Below are 21,234 nucleotides of genomic sequence, written 5' to 3' on the forward strand. Positions count from 1 at the left end.
GGCAACTTTATAAGACCTGTGGTCTTCAACTCCCAGAGTTCCTCAGCCAGCAAAGCTGGCTGAGGAACTCTGGGAGTTGATGTCCACAAGTCTTAAAGTTGCCAAGGTTGAAGACCACTGGTTTAGATGTCCCTCACCCATATCTTTTCCAGCTGTTTCTGTGCCTCGGTCAGGAGGCCCTTGGATTTCAAACTAAGTCAGAGTGACTTCATCTTGGGTGAATGTTAATTTCTCTTTGAGCTCGTTTGGGTAACTCCACCCTTTAACCTTTGACTAACTGATGAGGAAGTGAAAGCTCTCCTTATTCTTTCATTTGAATTCCCCACGTTTTGCTGTTGGTCTCAGGGCTGAAATGGGGAACATTCCATTGTATCGACTCTCTCTCTCATTTAGGAATTTTGTTTAGCAGACCGGTAAGGAAGATCAGGAGGAGAGTTCTTCAGGACGGTTTGGGCACTAAAACTCAAAGGTATTGAGCTTCAAATGATTCATAACAATGAGCTAAATTTAAATGTTGGGTTTGTTTAAAACTGGATGGTAGATATCCTCCTGGGAGTTTTGTAGCTCTGCTGAGGAAGGGGGGGAAATCTTGACAGCGTTTCAAAATGATCCTGCGGCACATATTGGTCACAGACATTTATTTGCTGAATGTTCTAGTCCTCATTTTTCCTTGGGCAAAGGAGGTGGCGAATGGGTTAAAATAGGGACGAAAGGTTTAACAGATTTATGAACAGAGTTAGAAGGGAGCTTGGAGGTCATCTAGTCCAGCGGTCACCAACTGGTGGTCCGCAGAAAAATTATTTGCATTTTTTTATATTGCACTAAATCAGGGGTCCTACAGAGCCGAGGTGGCGCAGTGGTTAAATGCAGCACTGCAGGCTACTTCAGCTGACTGCAGTTCTGCAGTTCGGCTGTTCAAATCTCACCGGCTCAGGGTTGACTCAGCCTTCCAGCCTTCCGAGGTGGGTAAAATGAGGACCCGGATTGTTGTTGGGGGCAATATGCTGACTCTGTAAACCGCTTAGAGAGGGCTGAAAGCCCTATGAAGCGGTATATAAGTCTAACTGCTATTGCTATTGCTATAGGGGTCCTCAAACTACGTCCCTGACTGGGACGGATGCGTGCAATGAACGCTTGTGTTGCTGCAGAGAGTCTCCCCCTTTGGGGTCTTTTTATATGGGTCGGAGGGAGGCAGAAATTCCGACTTGGGGTCTGCTTCAGCCTCCTGGGGTGGGGCTTTGGGCGAAGGCTGGAGGGAAGGGCTGTTGGCGGCAAAGGTCTGGAACTGGCTGACCATCTCAGCCCGCTGAGCCTCCAGGCGCCGGCGCCTGGCCTTGCACTCCCGCAGGTCTGCCTATTGTCGTAGCCCTCAGTGAGGTGCGTCTGCTGAGCCTCCTCCTCCTCCTCGGTCAGCTCCAATTTGAATTGAGCTGTTTTGCCAACTCTTTCTCATGGTGGCTGCTTAGCTCCAGCAACTGCTTCCTGTTGGGGCCCTAAGGAGCCCGGGTGAGGAGTGGCGAGTAGAGGCTGGCAAGACGCCCCTCAACGTGAGTGACACCGAGTTGGCCACACCCACCCAGTCACATGACCACCTTGCCACGCCCACCCAGCTGGTCATTAGGCAGATCATATGAGTTGTCCGCAGGATTTAAAATTATGAATGTAGTGGTACCTGAGGTCTGAAAGGTTGGTGACCCCTGATCTAATCCAACCTCCCCCCCCCCCCCCGGCCAAGCAGGAGGTTCTCGGGGTCGATATTCCTGGCAATGGAAAGGGATGAAGTATTTACCCATTGCAATTTTCTCTGGGAAGCCAAAAGAAAGAGATGACATGAAGGCCCCTTGTCTATTTTTTTTTAAAGTAATCTTTATTAGTTATACATTTTTTAAAGAGTAAAACATACAAATACAAATACAATTTTAAACATACAACCCCCCCTCCCCCTCCCCCCCCCCCACGGTGACCGTCATTCACAGCCCAACTTTTTTCTTTCCTTCCTCATTATTAGGTCTCTAAGCCACATCTTCTCATTACAAAGTTCAGGGATCTATTACAATACCCATGTTCACTTTTAACTTTCCCCATTTTAAGTCCCTGCTGTTCTCCTTGTCGCCCACATATACCATAAGTTCCAGCTAAGATAACGTTCTGTTTCTCCTTTGTCCCTCAGCCAACCCGTCATTCTGTCCATTTCTGCACATTCATAGATCTTTTTAATTATAGCATCTTCCGATGGTATGGTAGTAGATTTCCAAAATTATGCATAAGTTATTCTGAAGGCCCCTTGTCAAGTTCTGGCACTCCTGCAAGCTTCTTCATCATCCCTTCAAAATGTTCTTCTTGCCTTCAGTGGAGGCTGAATTTCTGAGTTGATTCTCCATCGGTTTATCATTTTGGTTGAACGGTTGATGTTGATTGCTTATTTAGTATCCTACGACTATCCCTCAGTGTTGTATCTTATGGGATTCACGATGAATGTATTTTTATGATGACTATGATCATGATTTACCACGTATATCTTCTATGCAAGGGACACAGTGGCTCAGTGGCTAAGACTCTAAGCTTATCGATCAGAAAGATTGGCATTTCGGCGGGTCGAATCCCTAGCGCCGCGTAACAGACTGAGCTCCCGTTACTTGTCCCAACTTTTGCCAACCTAGCAGTTCGAAAGCACGTAAAAATGCAAGTAGAAAAATAGGGACCACCTTTGGTGGGAAGGTAAGAGTGTTCCGTGTGCCTTCGGTGTTTAGTCATGCCAGCCACATGACCACAGAGGCATCTTCAGACAGCGCTGGCTCTTCGGCTTTGAAATGGAGATGAGCACCGCCCCCTAGAGTCGGGAACGACTAGCACGTATGTGCGAGGGGAAGCTTTACCTTTACTTTTACCTTATCTTCTATGTACACTGAGAGCTTATGTACTGAAGACAAATTCCTTGTCTGTCCAATCACACCTGGCTAATTAAGAATTATAATTCTAGTTTACGCTTGCATAGAAAGGAATAAGTAACCTCCTTGATGGTTTTTAAAAAGATATAAGCTTATTTGTTGAAAAGAATTTCTTTTTTTTTTAAATTTTATTTTATTTTATCAATTTCATATATACATTCACAATTATATGACAATTTTTCCTACTGTTGACAATATACTTGAAAATTGCTTTTTTAACATCCCATAGATCCATCTTATCTTACAACAGTCCTACTTCTTCTTCCCTCCCTCCCTCTTTCCTTCCCTCGTTTCTTCTCTCCTACTCCCCTTCCTTCCCTCCCTCCTTCCCCTTCCCTCCTTCTCTCCTTCCCTCCTTCCTTCCCTCCTTCCTTCCTTCCCTCCTTTCTTTTCTCCTTCTCTCCTTCCTTTCCCCCTCCTTTCCTCCTTCCTTCCCCCCTTCCTTCTCTCCTACATTCCCTCCTTCCTTCTCTCCTTCTCTCCTTCCTTCCCTCCTTCCTTCCCTCCTTTCTTCTCTCCTCTCCTTCCTTCCCTCCTTCCTTCCCTCCTTGCTTCCCTCCCTCCTTCCCTCCCTCCTTCCTACCCCACTTCTCTTTCTTCTCTCCTTCCTTCCTTCCTCCTCTCCTTTCCCTTCTCTCCTTCCCCTTCCTCCCCTTTACCCTTCCCCTCTTCGAAAAGAATTTCTTGAAGCCAACGGAGCCTTGCCGGAAAAGTAGTGGGCCATTCTATGCAGAAGAAATGTTTCAATTTCTCAGAAACAAGAAGTGAAGAAAGGCAATCACAACAGTTTTGTAAACTGGCACAAACTTGTTTTTGTACTTTGAACATTCTCTAGATCACATCCGAGCTAGTTTACGAAGGCTGATACGCCTAAAATAAATCAGCTGCTTTAGAAATAATTTGCTAGCAATTTCATTTTAGCTTCTGTAAATTGAAGGAAGCAAGGAGATAGAGAATGGGGCATACCTTTGGACCTGGAATTTCCTAGGCTTTCCAGGTGTGCCACATGATTCACCCATGAGCATCCAAAACAAAGCAGATTTTTTTTTTAAACTTGGTGCCCAAGTCGTCATTTGGAATGTATGAAGCTATTAGACCTGACTACACAGGACACGGCGGCTCAGTGGCTAAGATGCTGAGCTTGTCGATCAGAAAGGTCAGCAGTTCGGCGGTTCAAATCCCTAGTGGCGCATAACAGAGTGAGTTCCCGTTACTTGTCCCAGCTTCTGCCAACCTAGCAGTTCGAGAGCATATAAAAAAATGCAAGTAGGAAAATAGGAACCACCTTTGGTGGGAAGGTAACAGCGTTCCGTGCACCTTCGGTGTTGAGTCATGCCGGCCACATGACCACGGAGACGTCTTCGGACAGTGCTGGCTCTTCGGCTTTGAAACGGAGATGAGCATTGTCCCCTAGAGTCGGGAACGACTAGCACATATGTGCAAGGGGAACCTTTACTTTTACATCAGTGAATTAATATACCGTATGGTCTTATTTTTTATAACACTGTCAGGATTCGGAGGCATTTAGGACTGGGCCAGGTGCACTGAAACAAGCTGGGCTGTTTGGAAAAGCAGACCCTTATTCCCATGTAAAAATCGCACAAAAAAAGATTAACTTGTTGGTTTTATTCAACTGCCATGAATTAGCTGGGCACAGAAAGTGTTGAAATTTGTAGCATTTAGTCATCCCTGCTGGTGAGGAAACCCTGTGCTAAATTTTAGAGAAGTTGAACATTTGATTTCTGATGACTCTTATTGTTGCTGTTTTCTTTTATTTTCTTTTTCATGTTTTATGGGATTTTTATTTTTAAACATAAAACAACATCAATACATGAACAGTGTGGCCTCTGGGTATAACTCATATTAATACAAATAACAACAGTCAATTATTATATTAACCAAACTTGTATAATCCTAATATTAACATACTTGATTATTTTAGTTATTCAATGTTTCCATTTTCCATTCTAATATCAATAATCTTCTTAAACATGCATAGTAATAGCATCTTTCAATCTCTCATCTTTCCAGCTAGTTATTACTTATATTCAATTTATATAGCTATTATAACTGCTTAAATTCCCTCTAATTCTTACTTCTACCTCTATTCTGACTTCTAATCAGGTCACTCTTACTAATCCTAATATTAATACACATATTTAATTAAGACATTGCCCTTATAGAATTTATAGCATAACAGAGTTAAAAGGGACTTTGGAGGTCTTCTAGTCCAACCCCCTGCCTAGGCAGGAAACCCTACACCACTTCAGACAAATGGTTATCCAACATCTTTAAAACTTCCAGTATTGGAGCATTCAAAATTCTGGAGGCAAATTGTTCCACTTCTAACTGTCAGGAAATGTCTCTTTGATTAGTTTCCACCCATTGCTTCTTGTGCTACCCCCAGGTGCTTTGGAGAATAGTTTGACTTCCCCTTCTTTGTGGCAGCCCCTGAGATATTGCAACTCTGCTATCATGTCTCCCCTAGTCCTTCTTTTCATTAAACTAGACACACCCAGTTCCTGCAACCGTTCTCCCTATGTTTTAGCCTCCAATTTCCCCTAATTATCTTTGTTGCTCTTCTCTCCACTCTTTCTAGAGTCTCAACATTTTTTTTTACATCGTGGCGACCAGAACTGAATGCAGTATTCCAAGTGTGGCCTTACCAAGGCCTTATAAAGTGGTATTAACACTTCCCGTGATCTTGATGTTGTCCCTCTGTTTCTGCAGCCTAGAACTGGGTTGGCTTTTTAAAGATGCATATTCTTATTTCTACCTCTATTTCTCGTTTTTAATCGGGACATCATTATATTAGACAAAAGAAGAAAGAAAGCTGTTTTCAAAGAGAAGAAAATTAGAGTTTCCCATCCTGAATCTAATGGGATCAGGTGACTAAGAAGAAAATATAAGAGCCATTGATTTTTTTCTTGAAATAAATGTGAGTGGTTGAATGCTTTCGCATCACCTATAGAAGAACCATTTTTTCCTTTGTTGTTGTTCGTAGCAAAGTCCTGTCCGACCCATCACGACCCCATGGACAACATTCCTCAAGGCCTTCCTGTCCTCTACCATCCTCTGGAGTCCATTTAAGCTCACACCCACTGCTATGGTGACTCCATCCAGCCACCTCATTCTCTGCCATCCCCTTCTTCTTTTGCTTTCAATTTTTCCCAGCATGAGGCTCTTCTCCACTAAGTCCTTCCTTCTCATTAGGTGCCCAAAGTATTTGAGTTTCATCTTCAGGATCTGGCAAGAGCAGTCAGGGTTGATCTCCTCTAGGACTGACCGGTTTGATCGCCTTGCAGTCGGGACTCGCAGGAGTCTTCTCCAGCATCATAGTTCAAAGGCCTCAATTCTTTGGCGCTCAGCCTTTCTTATGGTCTAACTTTCACAGCCATCTATTGCAACTGAAAAACCATAGTCTTGACTACATGCACTTTTGTTGGCAGGGTGATGCCTCTGCTTTTTAGTATGCTGTCTAGATTTGCCATAGCTTTCCTCCCCAGGAGCAAACGTCTTTTAATTTCTTAGCTGGAGTAATCTTTGGTGATCTTGGAGCCCAAGAAAATAAAATATGTCATTACCTCCATTTCTTCCCCGTTTATTTGCCAGGAATTGAGAGGGCCAGATGCCATGATCTTAGTTTTCTTAATGTTGAGTTTCAAGCCAAATTTTGTACTCTCCTTCTTCACCCACATCAAGAGGCTCTTTAGTTCCTCTTCACTTTCTGCCATTAGGGTGGTATCATCTGAGGTTGTTTATATTTTTCCCAGCAATTTTTTTTTCCTTAAGAGGACCACATATGTGTTTCGGAAGCATAGCTCAAACCGGAATCAGAATTTGAAAAACACCACGCTGTGCAAGGGGAGACAATTTATCATCATTTGTCAAGAGTGTGTTTTCTGTTGCTGAGCAATATATCTTAAAAGATTATGGTAACCTCAGGAGTTACAAACTGATCAAATCTTTAGAGATGCCTGCAGGTTCAAAATTGAATCTGGTTTGAGATGGACTGCAAGAGAGATAGCAACTTGTTTCATTTAAAAACTTTCCTAAGTGTTTGGGGGTCTTATTTAATACATAGAATAGAAACAGAAATAGAATAAAATATAATAGTATAGGAAAGAGTAGAATAGAATAGAATAGGAATGAGTAGAATAGAATAGAATAGAATAGAATTAGAAAGAGTAGAGTAGAGTAGAATAGAATAGAATAAGAAAGAGTAGAGTAAGTAGAATAGAATAGAATAGGAAAGAGTAGAATAGAGTAGAATAGAATAGAATAGAATAAGAAAGAGTAGAGTAGAGTAGAATAGGAAAGAGTAGAGTAGAGTAGAATAGAATAGGAAAGAGTAGAGTAGAATAGAATAGAATAGGAAAGAGTAGAGTAGAATAGAATAGGAAAGAGTAGAGTAGAGTAGAATAGAATAGGAAAGAGTAGAGTAGAATAGAATAGAATAGGAAAGAGTAGAATAGAGTAGAATAGAATAGAATAGAATAGAATAAGAAAGAGTAGAGTAGAGTAGAGTAGGAAAGAGTAGAGTAGAGTAGAATAGAATAGAATAGGAAAGAGTAGAGTAGAATAGAATAGGAAAGAGTAGAGTAGAGTAGAATAGAATAGGAAAGAGTAGAATAGAGTAGAATAGAATAGAATAAGAAAGAGTAGAGTAGAATAGAATAGAATAAGAAAGAGTAGAGTAAGTAGAATAGAATAGAATAGGAAAGAGTAGAATAGAGTAGAATAGAGTAGAATAGAATAGAATAGAATAGAATAAGAAAGAGTAGAGTAGAGTAGAATAGGAAAGAGTAGAGTAGAGTAGAATAGAATAGGAAAGAGTAGAGTAGAATAGAATAGAATAGGAAAGAGTAGAGTAGAATAGAATAGGAAAGAGTAGAGTAGAGTAGAATAGAATAGGAAAGAGTAGAGTAGAATAGAATAGAATAGGAAAGAGTAGAGTAGAATAGAATAGGAAAGAGTAGAGTAGAGTAGAATAGAATAGGAAAGAGTAGAATAGAGTAGAATAGAATAGAATAGAATAGAATAAGAAAGAGTAGAGTAGAGTAGGAAAGAGTAGAGTAGAGTAGAATAGAATAGAATAGGAAAGAGTAGAGTAGAATAGAATAGGAAAGAGTAGAGTAGAATAGAATAGGAAAGAGTAGAGTAAAATAGAATAGAATAGGAAAGAGTAGAGTAGAGTAGAATAGAACAGAACAGAACAGAACAGAACAGAACAGAATCAGAGTTGGAAGGGATCTCCAGCCCGCAAGACCATTAAACAATGATGATGATTATTCCTCAGTTGAGAATTAAAATAAAACGGTAGAAAAGAAAGGAAAATGTTAAAAACTTAGAAGTGATGTAGGTTTTCTTCTTTTGCTTCAGAATGGAAGGACCTGATAGAACCTGCACGATGAACAACGAATATAGGAACAGCTTGGCCAACATGGAAGAAATCAATCTGGAGGATGCAGATGGAACCAGCGTAGAATTCAGAGTTCTGATGGCCTACGCACAGCGTCGACTGTCTGCGAGCAAATATGGGCAATTATTGGAAAGAGAATCCGGAGTCCAGGAGGAAAGGAGAGAGGTTGTGCCAGCTGACACTCTGGCCAAGGAAGAAGAAGTGACCCTCCCAGAAATTTCTCCAGAAGATCATAAACCACCAAAGCCGAAGGACCAGAAGAAGGCAAAGAAGAAGAAGAAAGCAAAGACGAAGACAAGAACCAACTGGAAATACTTTTGTGTTCCTTCTTGCCTAAGGCCACAAACAAGGGCAGCCAGGAACCTTCAAGTATCCTTAAAGCAGGACTCTGTCAATGGCCATGCCATGAAGCTGATCCCCAGGATTGAGGGTTTATCAGGTGGGCATTCCATGGGTTTCCTAGCACTTGGGTTGTATACAATAAGGGGCAGTGATGGGATTCAAAGTTTTTTTTTACTACCAGTTCTGAGGTCATGGCTTGGTGGGCGTGGCATGACTTAGGATACTGCAAAATCTCCATTCTCTCTCCACTCCAGGGAAAGGATCCTGTAAAATCCCCATTTCCTCCCCACTCCAGGGGAAGGATACTGCAAAATCTGCATTCCCTCCCCACTCCAGGGGAAGGATACTGCAAAATCTCCCATCTCATTCCAGGGGAAGGATACTGTAAAAACCCCATTTCCTCCCCACTCCAGGGGAAGGATAGTGCAAAATCCACATTCTCACCACACTCCAGGGGAAGGATACTGCAAAATCTCCATTCCCACCTCACTCCAGGGGAAGGATTCTGCAAAATCTCCATTCCCTCCCCACTCCAGGGGTAGGATACTGCAAAATCCTCATTTCCTCCCCACTCCAGGGGAAGGATACTGCAAAATCCCCATTTCCTCCCAATCAGATGGGACTCAAGAGGCGGAGAATAGATGGGGCGGGGCCAGCCAGAGGTGGTAATTCTCCGAACTACTCAAAATTTCCACTACCGGTTGTCCAGAACTGGTTAGAACCTGCTGATTATCACCTCTGATAAGAGCAGAGGTGGGTTCCTACTGGTTTGGAACAGTTTGGTTGAATCAGTAGTAACTTGGTTACTACCGGGTTGCTGGAATCAGCAGTGCCCCCAAACCGGTTCTCCTACAGTGGTGCCATCTTGGTTTTCGGTTCTGCGCATATACAGAACAATTTTCACTGCAGAAATGTTACTTTCCCCCCTTTTCTAACGTTTTGCGCATGCGCAGACCTTTTTAGTTGCAAATGCGCATGTGCACAGTGAAAAAATTTTTTGCACGCTGAACCAGCAGTAATGCTGGCAGCAACCGATCCCTAGATAAGGGGGATGAATTTTGATCACCTAGCAGCTTTTCTTCAAGGTGACCTTCCCACAAATAATTTCTAATAACAATTGACCACCAGACAAGGTGAACGACATCAAGGTGGCAACTGGAATGTGTGCCTGAAGTTTTATCAGTGGTACCTCGGTACCAGGGGTGGGTTTCTCGCCCCGTTCCAACCGGTTCGGTTGGAACGGGGCCGGCAGCGTCCTCGTGCACGCGCGCAGTGCACGCATGCGTACTAGCGCCTGTGCGATGCTCCAGCTGCTCCTGGAGGATCGCGCAGGCGCTGTATGCGTTCTGCGCATGCATGGAAGCGCAGAACTCGTCAAAACCGGGTAAGAAACGCGGGTGGGCGGGTGGATCCTTCGGCGTTCCCGGAAGTTACTTACTTCCGGGTTCGCCGACCAAGCGGTTCGCGGGGACCGCCGCGAACCGCCTGAAACCCACCCCTGCTCGGTACTCAACTACTTTGAAACACATTCAATTTGGTACTCGATGCATTTTGATATGAAAATTTTGTCCTGATCCTCATCGTGCGTGCGACTCAACGCACAAGCTAGGAGGTTTCCATGTCAGCTGCCGTGTGACTCACTACATTATTCCTCATGAGGAAAGTTTGTTTGATACTCATCGTTTGTGCTACTCAACAAGGCCATCAAGTTGGGCATGACTCATTTAACTGCTTAGGAAAGGTACTTTTGCTCCCAGTTGCGGTCATAAATCAAGGACGACCTATAATCTTAATGGGTGGTTCTCCTTTCCTTCCAAAACACTCTGGTGACGGAGCCAAACTGGATTCCAAAATGGCTGCTGTCCATTTTTCTGCCGTAATGACTAAATGGACCTTTGGATGATTGCAGCGGATTTTATGTTCCCGAATAATGCACGAGGTGAAGGGAGAGGGTTGAATGGAATAATATTCCACTCTTGTTTTGTTTTGCTTTCCTAGATGACCTGGATATCTCTCGTGTGGCAGAGAGACTCGTTGAGATAGTGGATCATTCCAGATGTCCCAGTGGGAAGAAGGGCACCCCAGTACTGGAACGTGCATTGAGTCTAGAAGAAGATGGTGGCTTAGCCAGCAAGCCAGTCCCACCAGCTGGGCTTGATGGACTGGGTAAAGTATTCTTTCTTCATGGGGACATTTCTTGCTACTGATTTTCTGTTCATGGACATTCGTAGTCACTTGTCCACATGGCACTGCGGGAGGTTTCCATTTTGACACAAGTTCTAGATGAGACCCTAACTTGCTTTCTGTATGCCTCGTAGCAGTTCCACCCATTTCAACACAACTATCCTCCACAATATTTTACTGAGGTGTCTTGAACGTATTCACAGGGCAAATGATTTCCCAGGCTGTTGTTCAACTGGTAATTGAGGGATTTCTAGATCCTTGTTTCCAAACCATGGCTACTCAGCAGCACTGTCATGGAGGGGTCCTATTGCTTAGATTATCAAAGCAGCTCAAATAAAGGACTTGGAAAGGAGGGGAGGGCAAGAATATACATCCATTGTCATCGGGGTAGCTAAGAGAACCAGCTGAACACACACACACCCAACTCCTCTAGTACAAAGGAGTAATCTGTATTATTTAAGAGGAAGAAGTGGTTTTGTTAGAAATTTTGTTTATATATATATAAACATCATCATCATTGTTTAATGGCCTTGCGGGCTGGAAGTCCCTTCCAACTATGATTCTATTCTATTCTATTCTATTCTATTCTATTCTATTCTTTCCTATTATAGTCTATTTTATTCTATTTCTGTTTCTGTTCTATATATTAAATAAGACCCCCAAACACTTAGGAAAGTTTTTAAATGAAGCAAGTTGTTGCTATTCTATTCTATTCCATTCTACTCTACTCTACTATCTTCTGTTCTATTCTACTCTACTCTTTCCTATTCTATTCTATTCTATTCTATTCTACTCTACTCTATTATCTTCTGTTCTATTCTATTCTACTCTACTCTTTCCTATTCTATTCTACTCTAAACTTTCCTATTCTATTCAATTCAATTCTACTCTACTCTACTATCTTCTGTTCTATTCTACTCTACTCTTTCCTATTCTATTCTATTCTTCTATTCTACTCTACTCTATTATCTTCTGTTCTGTTCTATTCTACTCTACTCTACTATCTTCTGTTCTATTCTACTCTACTCTTTCCTATTCTATTCTATTCTACTCTATTATCTTCTGTTCTATTCTACTATACTCTACTCTTTCCTATTCTATTCTACTCTAAACTTTCCTATTCTATTCAATTCAATTCTACTCTACTCTATTCTACTCTTTCCTATTCTATTCTATTCTATTCTACTCTACTCTACTCTACTCTACTCTACTCTACTCTACTCTACTCTACTCTACTCTACTCTACTCTTTCCTATTATATTCTATTTTATTCTATTTCTATTTCTATTCTATATATTAAATAAGACCCCCAAACACTTAGGAAAGTTTTTAAATGAAACAAGTTGTTGCTATCTCTCTTGCAGTCCATGTCAAACCAGATGCAATTTTGAACCCTCCTGGGGGATTGGCTGCGTTGTAATATCCTGAGCCTTTGTGTTGTAACTTCCTGAAATCTGTGATGTAATGTCCTGAGCAGATGGCTGTGGTGTACAGGGACGTGCAGTCACTAGAGGCAAGGGAGGCGGAGCCTCACCAGTCTCCTCAGGAAAAGGAAAGAAATTTAAATAATTTTTTAAAAAATAATTAAAGCCAAGATAGTTGCTACCAGATTCCAGGTCACAGTGGCTTGGTGTCTGCTTAGTGTTAACCAAAGCAGGAGGCGAGAGAACTCGGGGCCTCTTTTCCATAAGGAATTTTTCGCCTTCTAAAAGTTAAGAAAGAATTTAGAATTTTTTTTAGAATTTTATTAGAATTTGTAGGCCGCCCTTTTCCCTGAGGGGACTCAGGGCGGCTCACACAAAAACTGGGAAGGGGGAATACAGACATTAAGACAAACATGTAATAAAATAGCAAGCAACATACATTCATCATTCGGGAGGGGTAACTATCCTATCCCCAGGCCTGACGGGTGAGCCAGTTCTTCAAGGCTATGCGGAAGGCTTGGACGGTGGAGAGGGTACGAATCTCCACGGGGAGCTCGTTCCAAAGGGTCGGGGCTACTGCTGAGAAGGCCCTCCTCCTTGTAGTTGCCAGCCGACACTGGCTGGCCGATGGAGTACGGAGGAGGCCTAATCTATGAGATCTTATCGGTCGCAGGGATGTAATTGGCAGAAGGCGGTCTCTCAAGTATCCAGATCCACTGCCATGTAGGGCTTTATGGGTGATTAATAGCACCTTGAAGCGCATCCGGAGATCAACAGGTAGCCAGCGCAGCTCGCGGAGGATAGGTGTTATGCGGGTGAATCGGGGTGCACCCGCAATCACTCGCGCGGCTGCATTCTGCACTAGCTGAAGTCGCCGGATGCTCCTCAAGGGCAGCCCCATGTAGAGCACATTGCAGTATTCCAGCCTAGAGGTCACAAGGGCCCGAGTGACTGTTGTGAGAGCCTCCCGGTTCAGGTAGGGTCGCAACTGGCGCACCAGGCGAACCTGGGCGAATGCCCCCCTGGTCACAGCCGTTAAGTGGTGGTCAAATGACAGCTGTGGATCCAGGAGGACTCCCAAGTTGCGAACCCTCTCTGAGGGGTATAAAATTTGACCCCCCAGCCTGAGTGGTGGAATAGTAGCCAAATCTTTGGGAGGGAAACACAACAGCCACTCGGTCTTTTCTGGGTTGAGCACAAGCTTGTTAACCCTCATCCAGTCCATAACGGCCTCAAGGCCCCGGCTCATCACGTCTACCGCTTCATTGAGTTGGCACGGGGCGGACAGATACAATTGAGTATCGTCCGCATATTGATGGTATCTAATCCCGTGCCTGCGGATGATCTCTCCCAGCGGTTTCATGTAGATGTTAAATAGTAGGGGGGATAAGACCGAGCCCTGAGGCACCCCATAATTTAGGGGCCTAGGGGACGATCTCTGCCCCCCCACTAACACCGACAGAAAGAGTTAAAAGGCAAAAAAGTTCAGATGCAAAAGAGGCACTAATTCTCCCGCCTCCTGATCTGGGAGCAGCGAATCGTGTCTTCTTGAGCACGCTTACGTTGGGGGAGTTATTTCGGAGGGCGCGCTTCAGAGGAGAGTGCCCCGCCGCCCCCGATGCTGCCACCCGCCCGCTGCCCCGGCCTTCGGCCGCTGCTTCTCCAGACTCCGCCGCTGGAAATATCAGATCGCCTGGGAAAGGCTTCTTCCCTTCCATTTCTCCTCTATTTCCCACTCTTCATCTCATTTACTTGGTGTATTTCAGCTTCTGAACAAGCTCCATTTTATGTTGATGGTATTTATAATTCCTTTTCAATATACATATTTAATTTTAACATGTATTCTAGTAGTAATTTTTTTTTTTTTAATCCCACCAGTGCCCTGTACTTTTATTTTCCATACGGGTTAGGCTTGTGATTGAAACAAACAAGGATTTTGAAAGTAAGAGAAAGCCCAAGGCATTTAAGTGCCTTATTGACTGTTTATCCAGTAATCTTTTTTTGTGTGTGTGTGGAGAAGATCTCTATGTTGTCAAAGAAGGAGTCGAAAACAACTTGATGGCATCTAGGCAATCAATCATTTCTAGTAGCGTCCTACAAAAACAACGAGTCCAAGAGCTTTGTTATTTTACTTGCTGTGTTAAGAAAATCAGCCGGTTATTTTTCTTTCTTTTTTAACAGACAATGAAGAAAATGTTATTGATGCAATTGTTGCCTTGTTACGGAAGTCGGGAGATGAGCTGGAGGAAGAGGTAACCTAAAGTGGCATGGACTCCGAAACTCTGTGTGAAAATTAACTGAAGAAACTTTCTCATTCCAGTGGTGGGTTCTGGGTAGTACAGCCCAGTACGGGCGTCCCCGGTGGCCGCTGGGAGCAGCGGCCACGTACCGGAAGGGTGGCTCATTGGGCCCACCCGCCTGCCCGCGTTCCTTACTGCTTTTTGAGGGAAATGGACCAATTGCCCACGGGCGCAAAACACTTGCATGACCTCCGCTGAGGAACTAGGGCGTCGCAGGGCAGTGGCCTGCGCATGTGTGTGCAGTACACATGCGCGAGGTGGATGCCCAGCCCCGTCATAGCATACCGGTTGCAACAGGATCCAGAACCCACCACTGCGTCCCTCCCTTGTTTTTCTTCATTTACGATTTCGCGCGTGGATTTCAGTGCTGTGCTTCTCAACAACTCCAAACTGGTAAAATACCACCTGAGGTCCTCAGGCATAAAATCATCTAGACCAAAGGTTCGAAAACATTATCATTTGAGTGCTTGGGCATTTTGTTTTTGGTCCTTAATTTCTCATATAATCTCATCAAAATACAGAATAGAATACAGAATAACAGAGCTGGAAGGGACATTGGAGGTCTTCTAGGGCTGTCCCTGCTCAGGTAGGAGATGCTACTCCTCTCTGGAGACATGGCTGCCAATCTCTTCTTTAAAAACTCCCTTTGGTGGATCACCCACAACTTCTAGAGGCAAGCCATTCCACTGATTAATTAGTTCTAGGTTGGATTTCTCCTTGATAAGTTTCCATCCATTGATCCATTCCACCAATTTCTGGAGGAATTCTTACTGATCTTCATATAACACAATTTGGAAAAAAAAACAACCTGACCTAGAGAATTTGTTGAAGAACTTGGCTAAACAAACAAATAACAAACAAACAAATAAATATTAAATTAAAAAATATAAAATAAAATAATATATACATACATATATACATATACATACACAAACACACAAATGGTTGTATGTATGTTTCAGCATGACTCTAGAATGCCTTGAGCAATTTCAACAAAACTTGGTACACAGATGATGTACTCTCTGGAAACAAACACTGTGGGGGCAACACCCATAACACCCCTTGGTGTGTGTGCTCTGTTAAGATACAGTCTGTTGTGCCTTCAAATGGCTTCTACTGTACTGCTGTGAAATGGCTTCTACTGTGCAGTGCAGTGGAGTTGCCATGGTAACGGCTTCACAGTACTCCACAAGGGGGGCTCCTACTGGTAATGGGGAAAAATCCAACATTAGAAATTATGTTTGGTCTGGACATTTTCTCCCTATACATAAATACCTGGACAATGCTGGCTTATCAGCTAGTATAAAATAAAATAAAATAAATAAAATAATAAAATGAAATGAAATGAAATAAAATAATAAAATAAAATAATAAAATAAAATGAAATAAAATAATAAAATAAAATGAAATAAAATAATGAAATAAAATAATAAAATAAAATAAAAAATAAAAAATTTAAAAAATTTAAAAAATTTAAAAAATTTAAAAATTAAAAAATAAAATAAAAAAATAAAATAAAAAATAAAAAATAATAAAATAAAAAATAAACTAATAAATAAACGAATAAACGAATAAACGAATAAACGAATAAACTAACAAACAAACTAATAAACTAATTAATAAACAACTAATAAAATAAAAAATAAAATAAAAATAATAAAATAAAAAAAATAAAAATAAAAAAATATAAAATAATAAAATAATAAAATTAAAATGATAAAATGATAAAATGATAAAATGATAAAATGATAAAATGATAAAATGATAAAATGATAAAATGATAAAATGATAAAATGATAAAATGATAAAATGATAAAATGATAAAATGATAAAATAATGATAAAATGATAAAATGATAAAATGATAAAATGATAAAATGATAAAATGATAAAATGATAAAATGATAAAATGATGATAAAATGATAAAATGATAAAATGATAAAATGATAAAATGATAAAATGATAAAATGATAAAATGATAAAATGATAAAATGATAAAATGATAAAATGATAAAATGATAAAATGATAAAATGATAAAAAATGATAAAAAATGATAAAAAATGATAAAAAATGATAAAAAATGATAAAATGATAAAATGATGATAAAATGATAAAATGATAAAATGATTAAATGATTAAATGATTAAATGATTAAATGATTAAATGATTAAATGATTAAATGATTAATAAAATAATAAAATAATAAATGAAATAAAATAAAATAATAAAATAAAATAAAATAAAATAATAAAATAAAATAAATAAAATGCTCCTCTTTCCTCTTCCAGATGAGGAAGGATAAGACCTTCTGTCAGAGTATCTGGAATAGGATGACCTCCTATGCCTTCTTCAGGAGAGTGACAGACCAGTTCCTTCAGGAGATGCCCATAGATTCCACAGTGAATTCCGAGGATGAAGTTAAGAGCATGAAAGTTGCATTGATTATGGAAGCCACCACCAGACTCACTGCCGTGGACAATCATCCCATGAATCTTGTGCTGGGCTTTGGAACAAAATACCTGCAGGAAAACTTCAGCCCTTGGATCCAAAGCCAAGGGGGATGGGTAAGAGATAGTCTAAATCTGTTTTTCTCAGCCATGGCAGCTTTCCGATGGATGGACTTCAACTCCCAGAACTCCCCAGCCAACCTGCCATTCTGAGGGATTTTGGGAGTTGAAGTCCACCAGGTCTCTGAGCCCTCCTAATAAATTTTCTTCTGAATAGAGACATTTTTAAAAACAGCAGATCTGTGGCAAGAATATTTATTTATTAAATTTGTACGCCATCCATCTGTCTTATCAAGTGACTCTGGGCAGCGACATATGAGAGTTCAGATTTTTTTTGCGTAAGATTTTGCATAAGAACAGGCAACATTTCAATTGATTGCCTTTTGTGGGATTTGAGAATTTGGGGTATTTTTCACCCTCATTTCAATGCTTGGACCATTTGATTTTTGTATTAGACCTGGCCACTGAACTGTAGGAACAAGCATGTACATTCTATGTCCTTTAGGAAGGTCATCCTCATATTCAGCAAACTCTTAAGTTCTCTGCCCACATGTGGCCTATAAACCACCGACAATGTCGGTTGGAAGTTGGCAAGTCCTTTCATGCCCCAAAGGCAGGCATAAGAAAGAGGAAAGTTCTTACCGACCGTCTGTGATAACCTGTTCCTTGGTTGAGACGTGTTGGTTGGCATGTATTCAAGCTTCTGATTCAGAACTTGCTATTATCTTGCAAGAAATCTGGAAACACTTCTAAATCTCACAGGTCCTTTTTTCAAGAGGCAACTGGACTTTCTGGTTTTTCCTTGAAGTTTCCTTTTCGCTTTTCATTCAGGAGCTTCATTCTTGAGGTCCGACTGGATGGTGGGGAATGGAAGGACCATCCAGGCAGAGCTGAAGAAGTTTCTTGGATGAGAAGCAAAATGTCTTCAAAGGGAAAAAAAACCAGAAAGCCCAGTTGCCTCTTGAAAAAAAAAGCACCTGTGATACAACCATGACATGGTTGACTGAGAATCTCCATTGTTGTTGTTGTTAGTTGCAAAGTCATGTCCAACCCATCGCGACCCCATGGACAACGTTCCTCCTTCCTTCCTCTACCATCCTCTGGAGTCCATTGAAGCTCATGTCTACTGCTTTGGTGACTCCATCCAGCCACCTCATTCTCTGTCGGCCCCTTCTTCTTTTGCCCTCCATCGTTCCCAGCATGAGGCTCTTCTCCAGTGAGTCCTTCCTGCTCATGAGGTGGCCAAAGGATTGGAGTTTCGTCTTCAGGATCTGACCTCCTAAAGAGCAGCCAGGGTTGATCTCCTCTAGGACTGACCGGTTGGATGGCCTTGCAGTCCAAGGGACTCACAGGAGTCTTCTCCAGCACCAGAGTTCAAAGGCCTCCATTCTTTGGTGCTCAGCCTTCCTTATGGTCCAACTTTCACAACCATCCATTGCAACTGGGAAAACTTTACACACTTTTGATGTTTTGCTTTTTAGTAGGCTGTCTAGATTTGCCGAGAATCTCCATAGGCACTTATAAATCCCACTGACCCCTTTTCTCCTTTTCCCTCCCCAGCTAATAGCCTTAGGGTTACCAGACCAGGAAGAAGTTGAATGAGGAAAGGAGCTTATCTTCACGAGCGTTGCTTAATACGGAGAAAAGTGATTGGGACGTGAGAGGAAAAACTTAGTCACTCTCATGATTGCCTCCAATACGGGGAGATGATGGTTCATGGAATCTTTCTGAAGACCAGCAACTGCAGCACCAGATGTCATGGGGCACGGACAGGATCCGCAATATCTGTTTTAATCCTGCTCAATATGAGCAAGAGATGAAAGAGCCACGCAGCTCTTATTATCGCAGGGACCCGAAGCCTTCTAGTGGAATCAAGCTACTTATTTTGCAAATTTGGCTTCTGGATCTAAGTTAAGCACGCAACCCATCCTTGCTTCTTCAGCCTGGAGGAGAACTGAAGGCTGACTTGAAGGATGGCTGCCTTGAGCCAGGAATGTGAAGACAAACATTGGGTTGCCACAATCTCCTTTTCCTGCAGAGGTGTCTCAAGGGTGGGGCTCCGAAAAGGCAAGATGGCTACGTCTGATTGACTTTTTGTGAGCCCCGTCCCTTCCCACCCAGGACGTTGTCAGAATGGCTCATCAACTGCGGCTTGCTTTCTAGCTCTTTGGTGTCACAGTCTTGAGATGCTTTTTTCTTTTTAATTGAACAGATCTCTCGCCCCCTTTCCTCGGGAGGTTTGGTCCAAGTGTAAATAGAAAATGGCACAATGGGTTTAGACAAAGAAGGTGTAGTAGGGATGATGGACCTGATTTTGAAAGGGATTAAATCCTAAAGAGACAAAATTAGCTTAAGTCACAACAATTGATTTCGATGCACATAATCAAGAGAACAATAAAACAAGTGATTTCCCTTCTTCTCCGCCTTTTCTTGTTTAGTTGCTCTGGGAAGTGAGCTCTGTTCCTTCCTTCTTTCCTTGGCATCTTAAAATCTAGCAAACAAGTCTGGAATAACAATAGCAATAGTACTTATACTTATATTCCACTTCACAGTGCTTTTACAGCCCTCTCCAAGCGGTTTACAGCCTATTACCCCCAACAATCTGGGTCCTCACTTTACGCACCTCGGAAGGATGGACGGCTGAGTCAACCTTGAGCCAGTTAGAATTGAACTGCTGGCAGTGAGCAGAATTAGCCTGCAGTACTGCATTCTGACCGTTGCGCCATGGGAAAGGAGAATGAGAAAGGGAATGATGGAGGGAGGGAGGAAGGAAGGAAGGGATGACGGAAGGAAGGAATAGCAATAGCACTTAGACTTATATACCACTTAAACAGTCCTTTTACAATCCTCTCTAAGCTGTTTACAGAGTCAGCCTATTGCTCCCAACAATCTGGGTCCTCATTTTACCCACCTCAGAAGGATGGACAGCTGAGTCAACCTTGAACCAGTTAGAATTGAACTGCTGGCAGTGGGCAGAATTAGTCTGCAGTACTGCATTCTGACTGTTGCGCCATGAGAAAGGAGAATGAGAAAGGGAATGAGGTAGGGAGGGAGGGAGGAAGGGATGACGGAAAGAAGGAATAGCAGTTAGACTTATATACCACTTCACAGTGCTTTTACAACCCTCTCTAAGCTTATTGCCCCCAACAGGGTCCTCATTTTACCCACCTCGGAAGGGTGGAAGGCTGATCATGGTGATCATCTTTTCAGAGTCTCTCAAGAGACCAAGATGGCTTTCTTAGTTTTGAATTAAAACTGTTGTCTTAGTAATTAGGTTTTCAAAGAATCACACATTACCGTATTTTTTGGAGTATAAGACACACTTCCCACCCCCTAAAAGAGGGTGAAACTTTGGGTGTGTCTTATACACCAAATGTAGCCAAATACACGAGGCACAGAGGAGGCAATGGTCTGTGGCAATCCCTGAAGCCTGGAACAGCTGGTTGGGGGTATTCGGGGAGGCCGATCCACCCGCCAATCAGCTGCTCATGCTGAATCAGGCTGCAATAATGTGCTGAAGCTGACTGGCTGTTTGCTATATTCTGCAAGAACGTGTCAGAATTTGCAACAGCAATCACATCCAGAAAGCACACACAAGTAAACTGATTCAGCAGGATTCAATAACTTCTCTTTATATATAATATAACACATTAAGTAAATACACAATACCAAAAGCAGGTTTTAACAACATGGGAGCTCACAATTGATAGGGCTTTTGGTTGTGACAGGTAGAGGAAAAAGTATGCCACGCTAGGAGGAGACTCTATGGTGGGGGAACTGAACTGACTCTATGGTGGGTGTCAGCTCCAGAATTGAACAAGGGGCTTCCGGTTAGGACCTTTCTGGCTCCCGGTGTTTTCTTTTCTGTGGGAAACGTGTCCAAATGGTTCTTTGAGTGTTTAAGTTTTCCAACCCCTTCTCTAGATGGCATTGTCACTTCAAACCTCCATGCTTCATCTCATTCCCATATCATGTGAAAGTACAGACGAAGGGAGTCTGTTGTTATGGAGAGCATCTAACAGGGGCTGAATGCTGTGTGCACCTGGAGAAGGAAGGAGGGGATACAGCAGGGAATTCTTAACAGAACAAGAGTTGGAAGGGACCTT

At 42.1% G+C, this 21,234-nt stretch overlaps 1 protein-coding gene across 1 annotated transcript; it reads left to right on the top strand.

Annotated features, from left to right (window-relative positions):
* Window positions 1–247: 247 nt before the first annotated feature.
* Window positions 248–19,544, top strand: BCL2L14 (BCL2 like 14). The gene is made up of 6 exons (XM_087722242.1): window positions 248–469; window positions 8,331–8,809; window positions 10,711–10,878; window positions 14,502–14,572; window positions 16,910–17,185; window positions 18,689–19,544. The coding sequence occupies exons 2-6, from the start codon at window positions 8,332–8,334 to the stop codon at window positions 18,728–18,730; spliced, it is 1,035 nt and encodes a 344-aa protein (XP_087578368.1). The 5' UTR covers window positions 248–469; window position 8,331; the 3' UTR covers window positions 18,731–19,544.
* Window positions 19,545–21,234: the final 1,690 nt, after the last annotated feature.

This window comes from Thamnophis sirtalis, unplaced genomic scaffold (genome assembly GCF_051295495.1).
Source record: "Thamnophis sirtalis isolate CommonGarterSnake01/CBP01778 unplaced genomic scaffold, rThaSir2_p1.2 scaffold_9, whole genome shotgun sequence".
Taxonomy (NCBI): domain Eukaryota; kingdom Metazoa; phylum Chordata; class Lepidosauria; order Squamata; family Natricidae; genus Thamnophis; species Thamnophis sirtalis.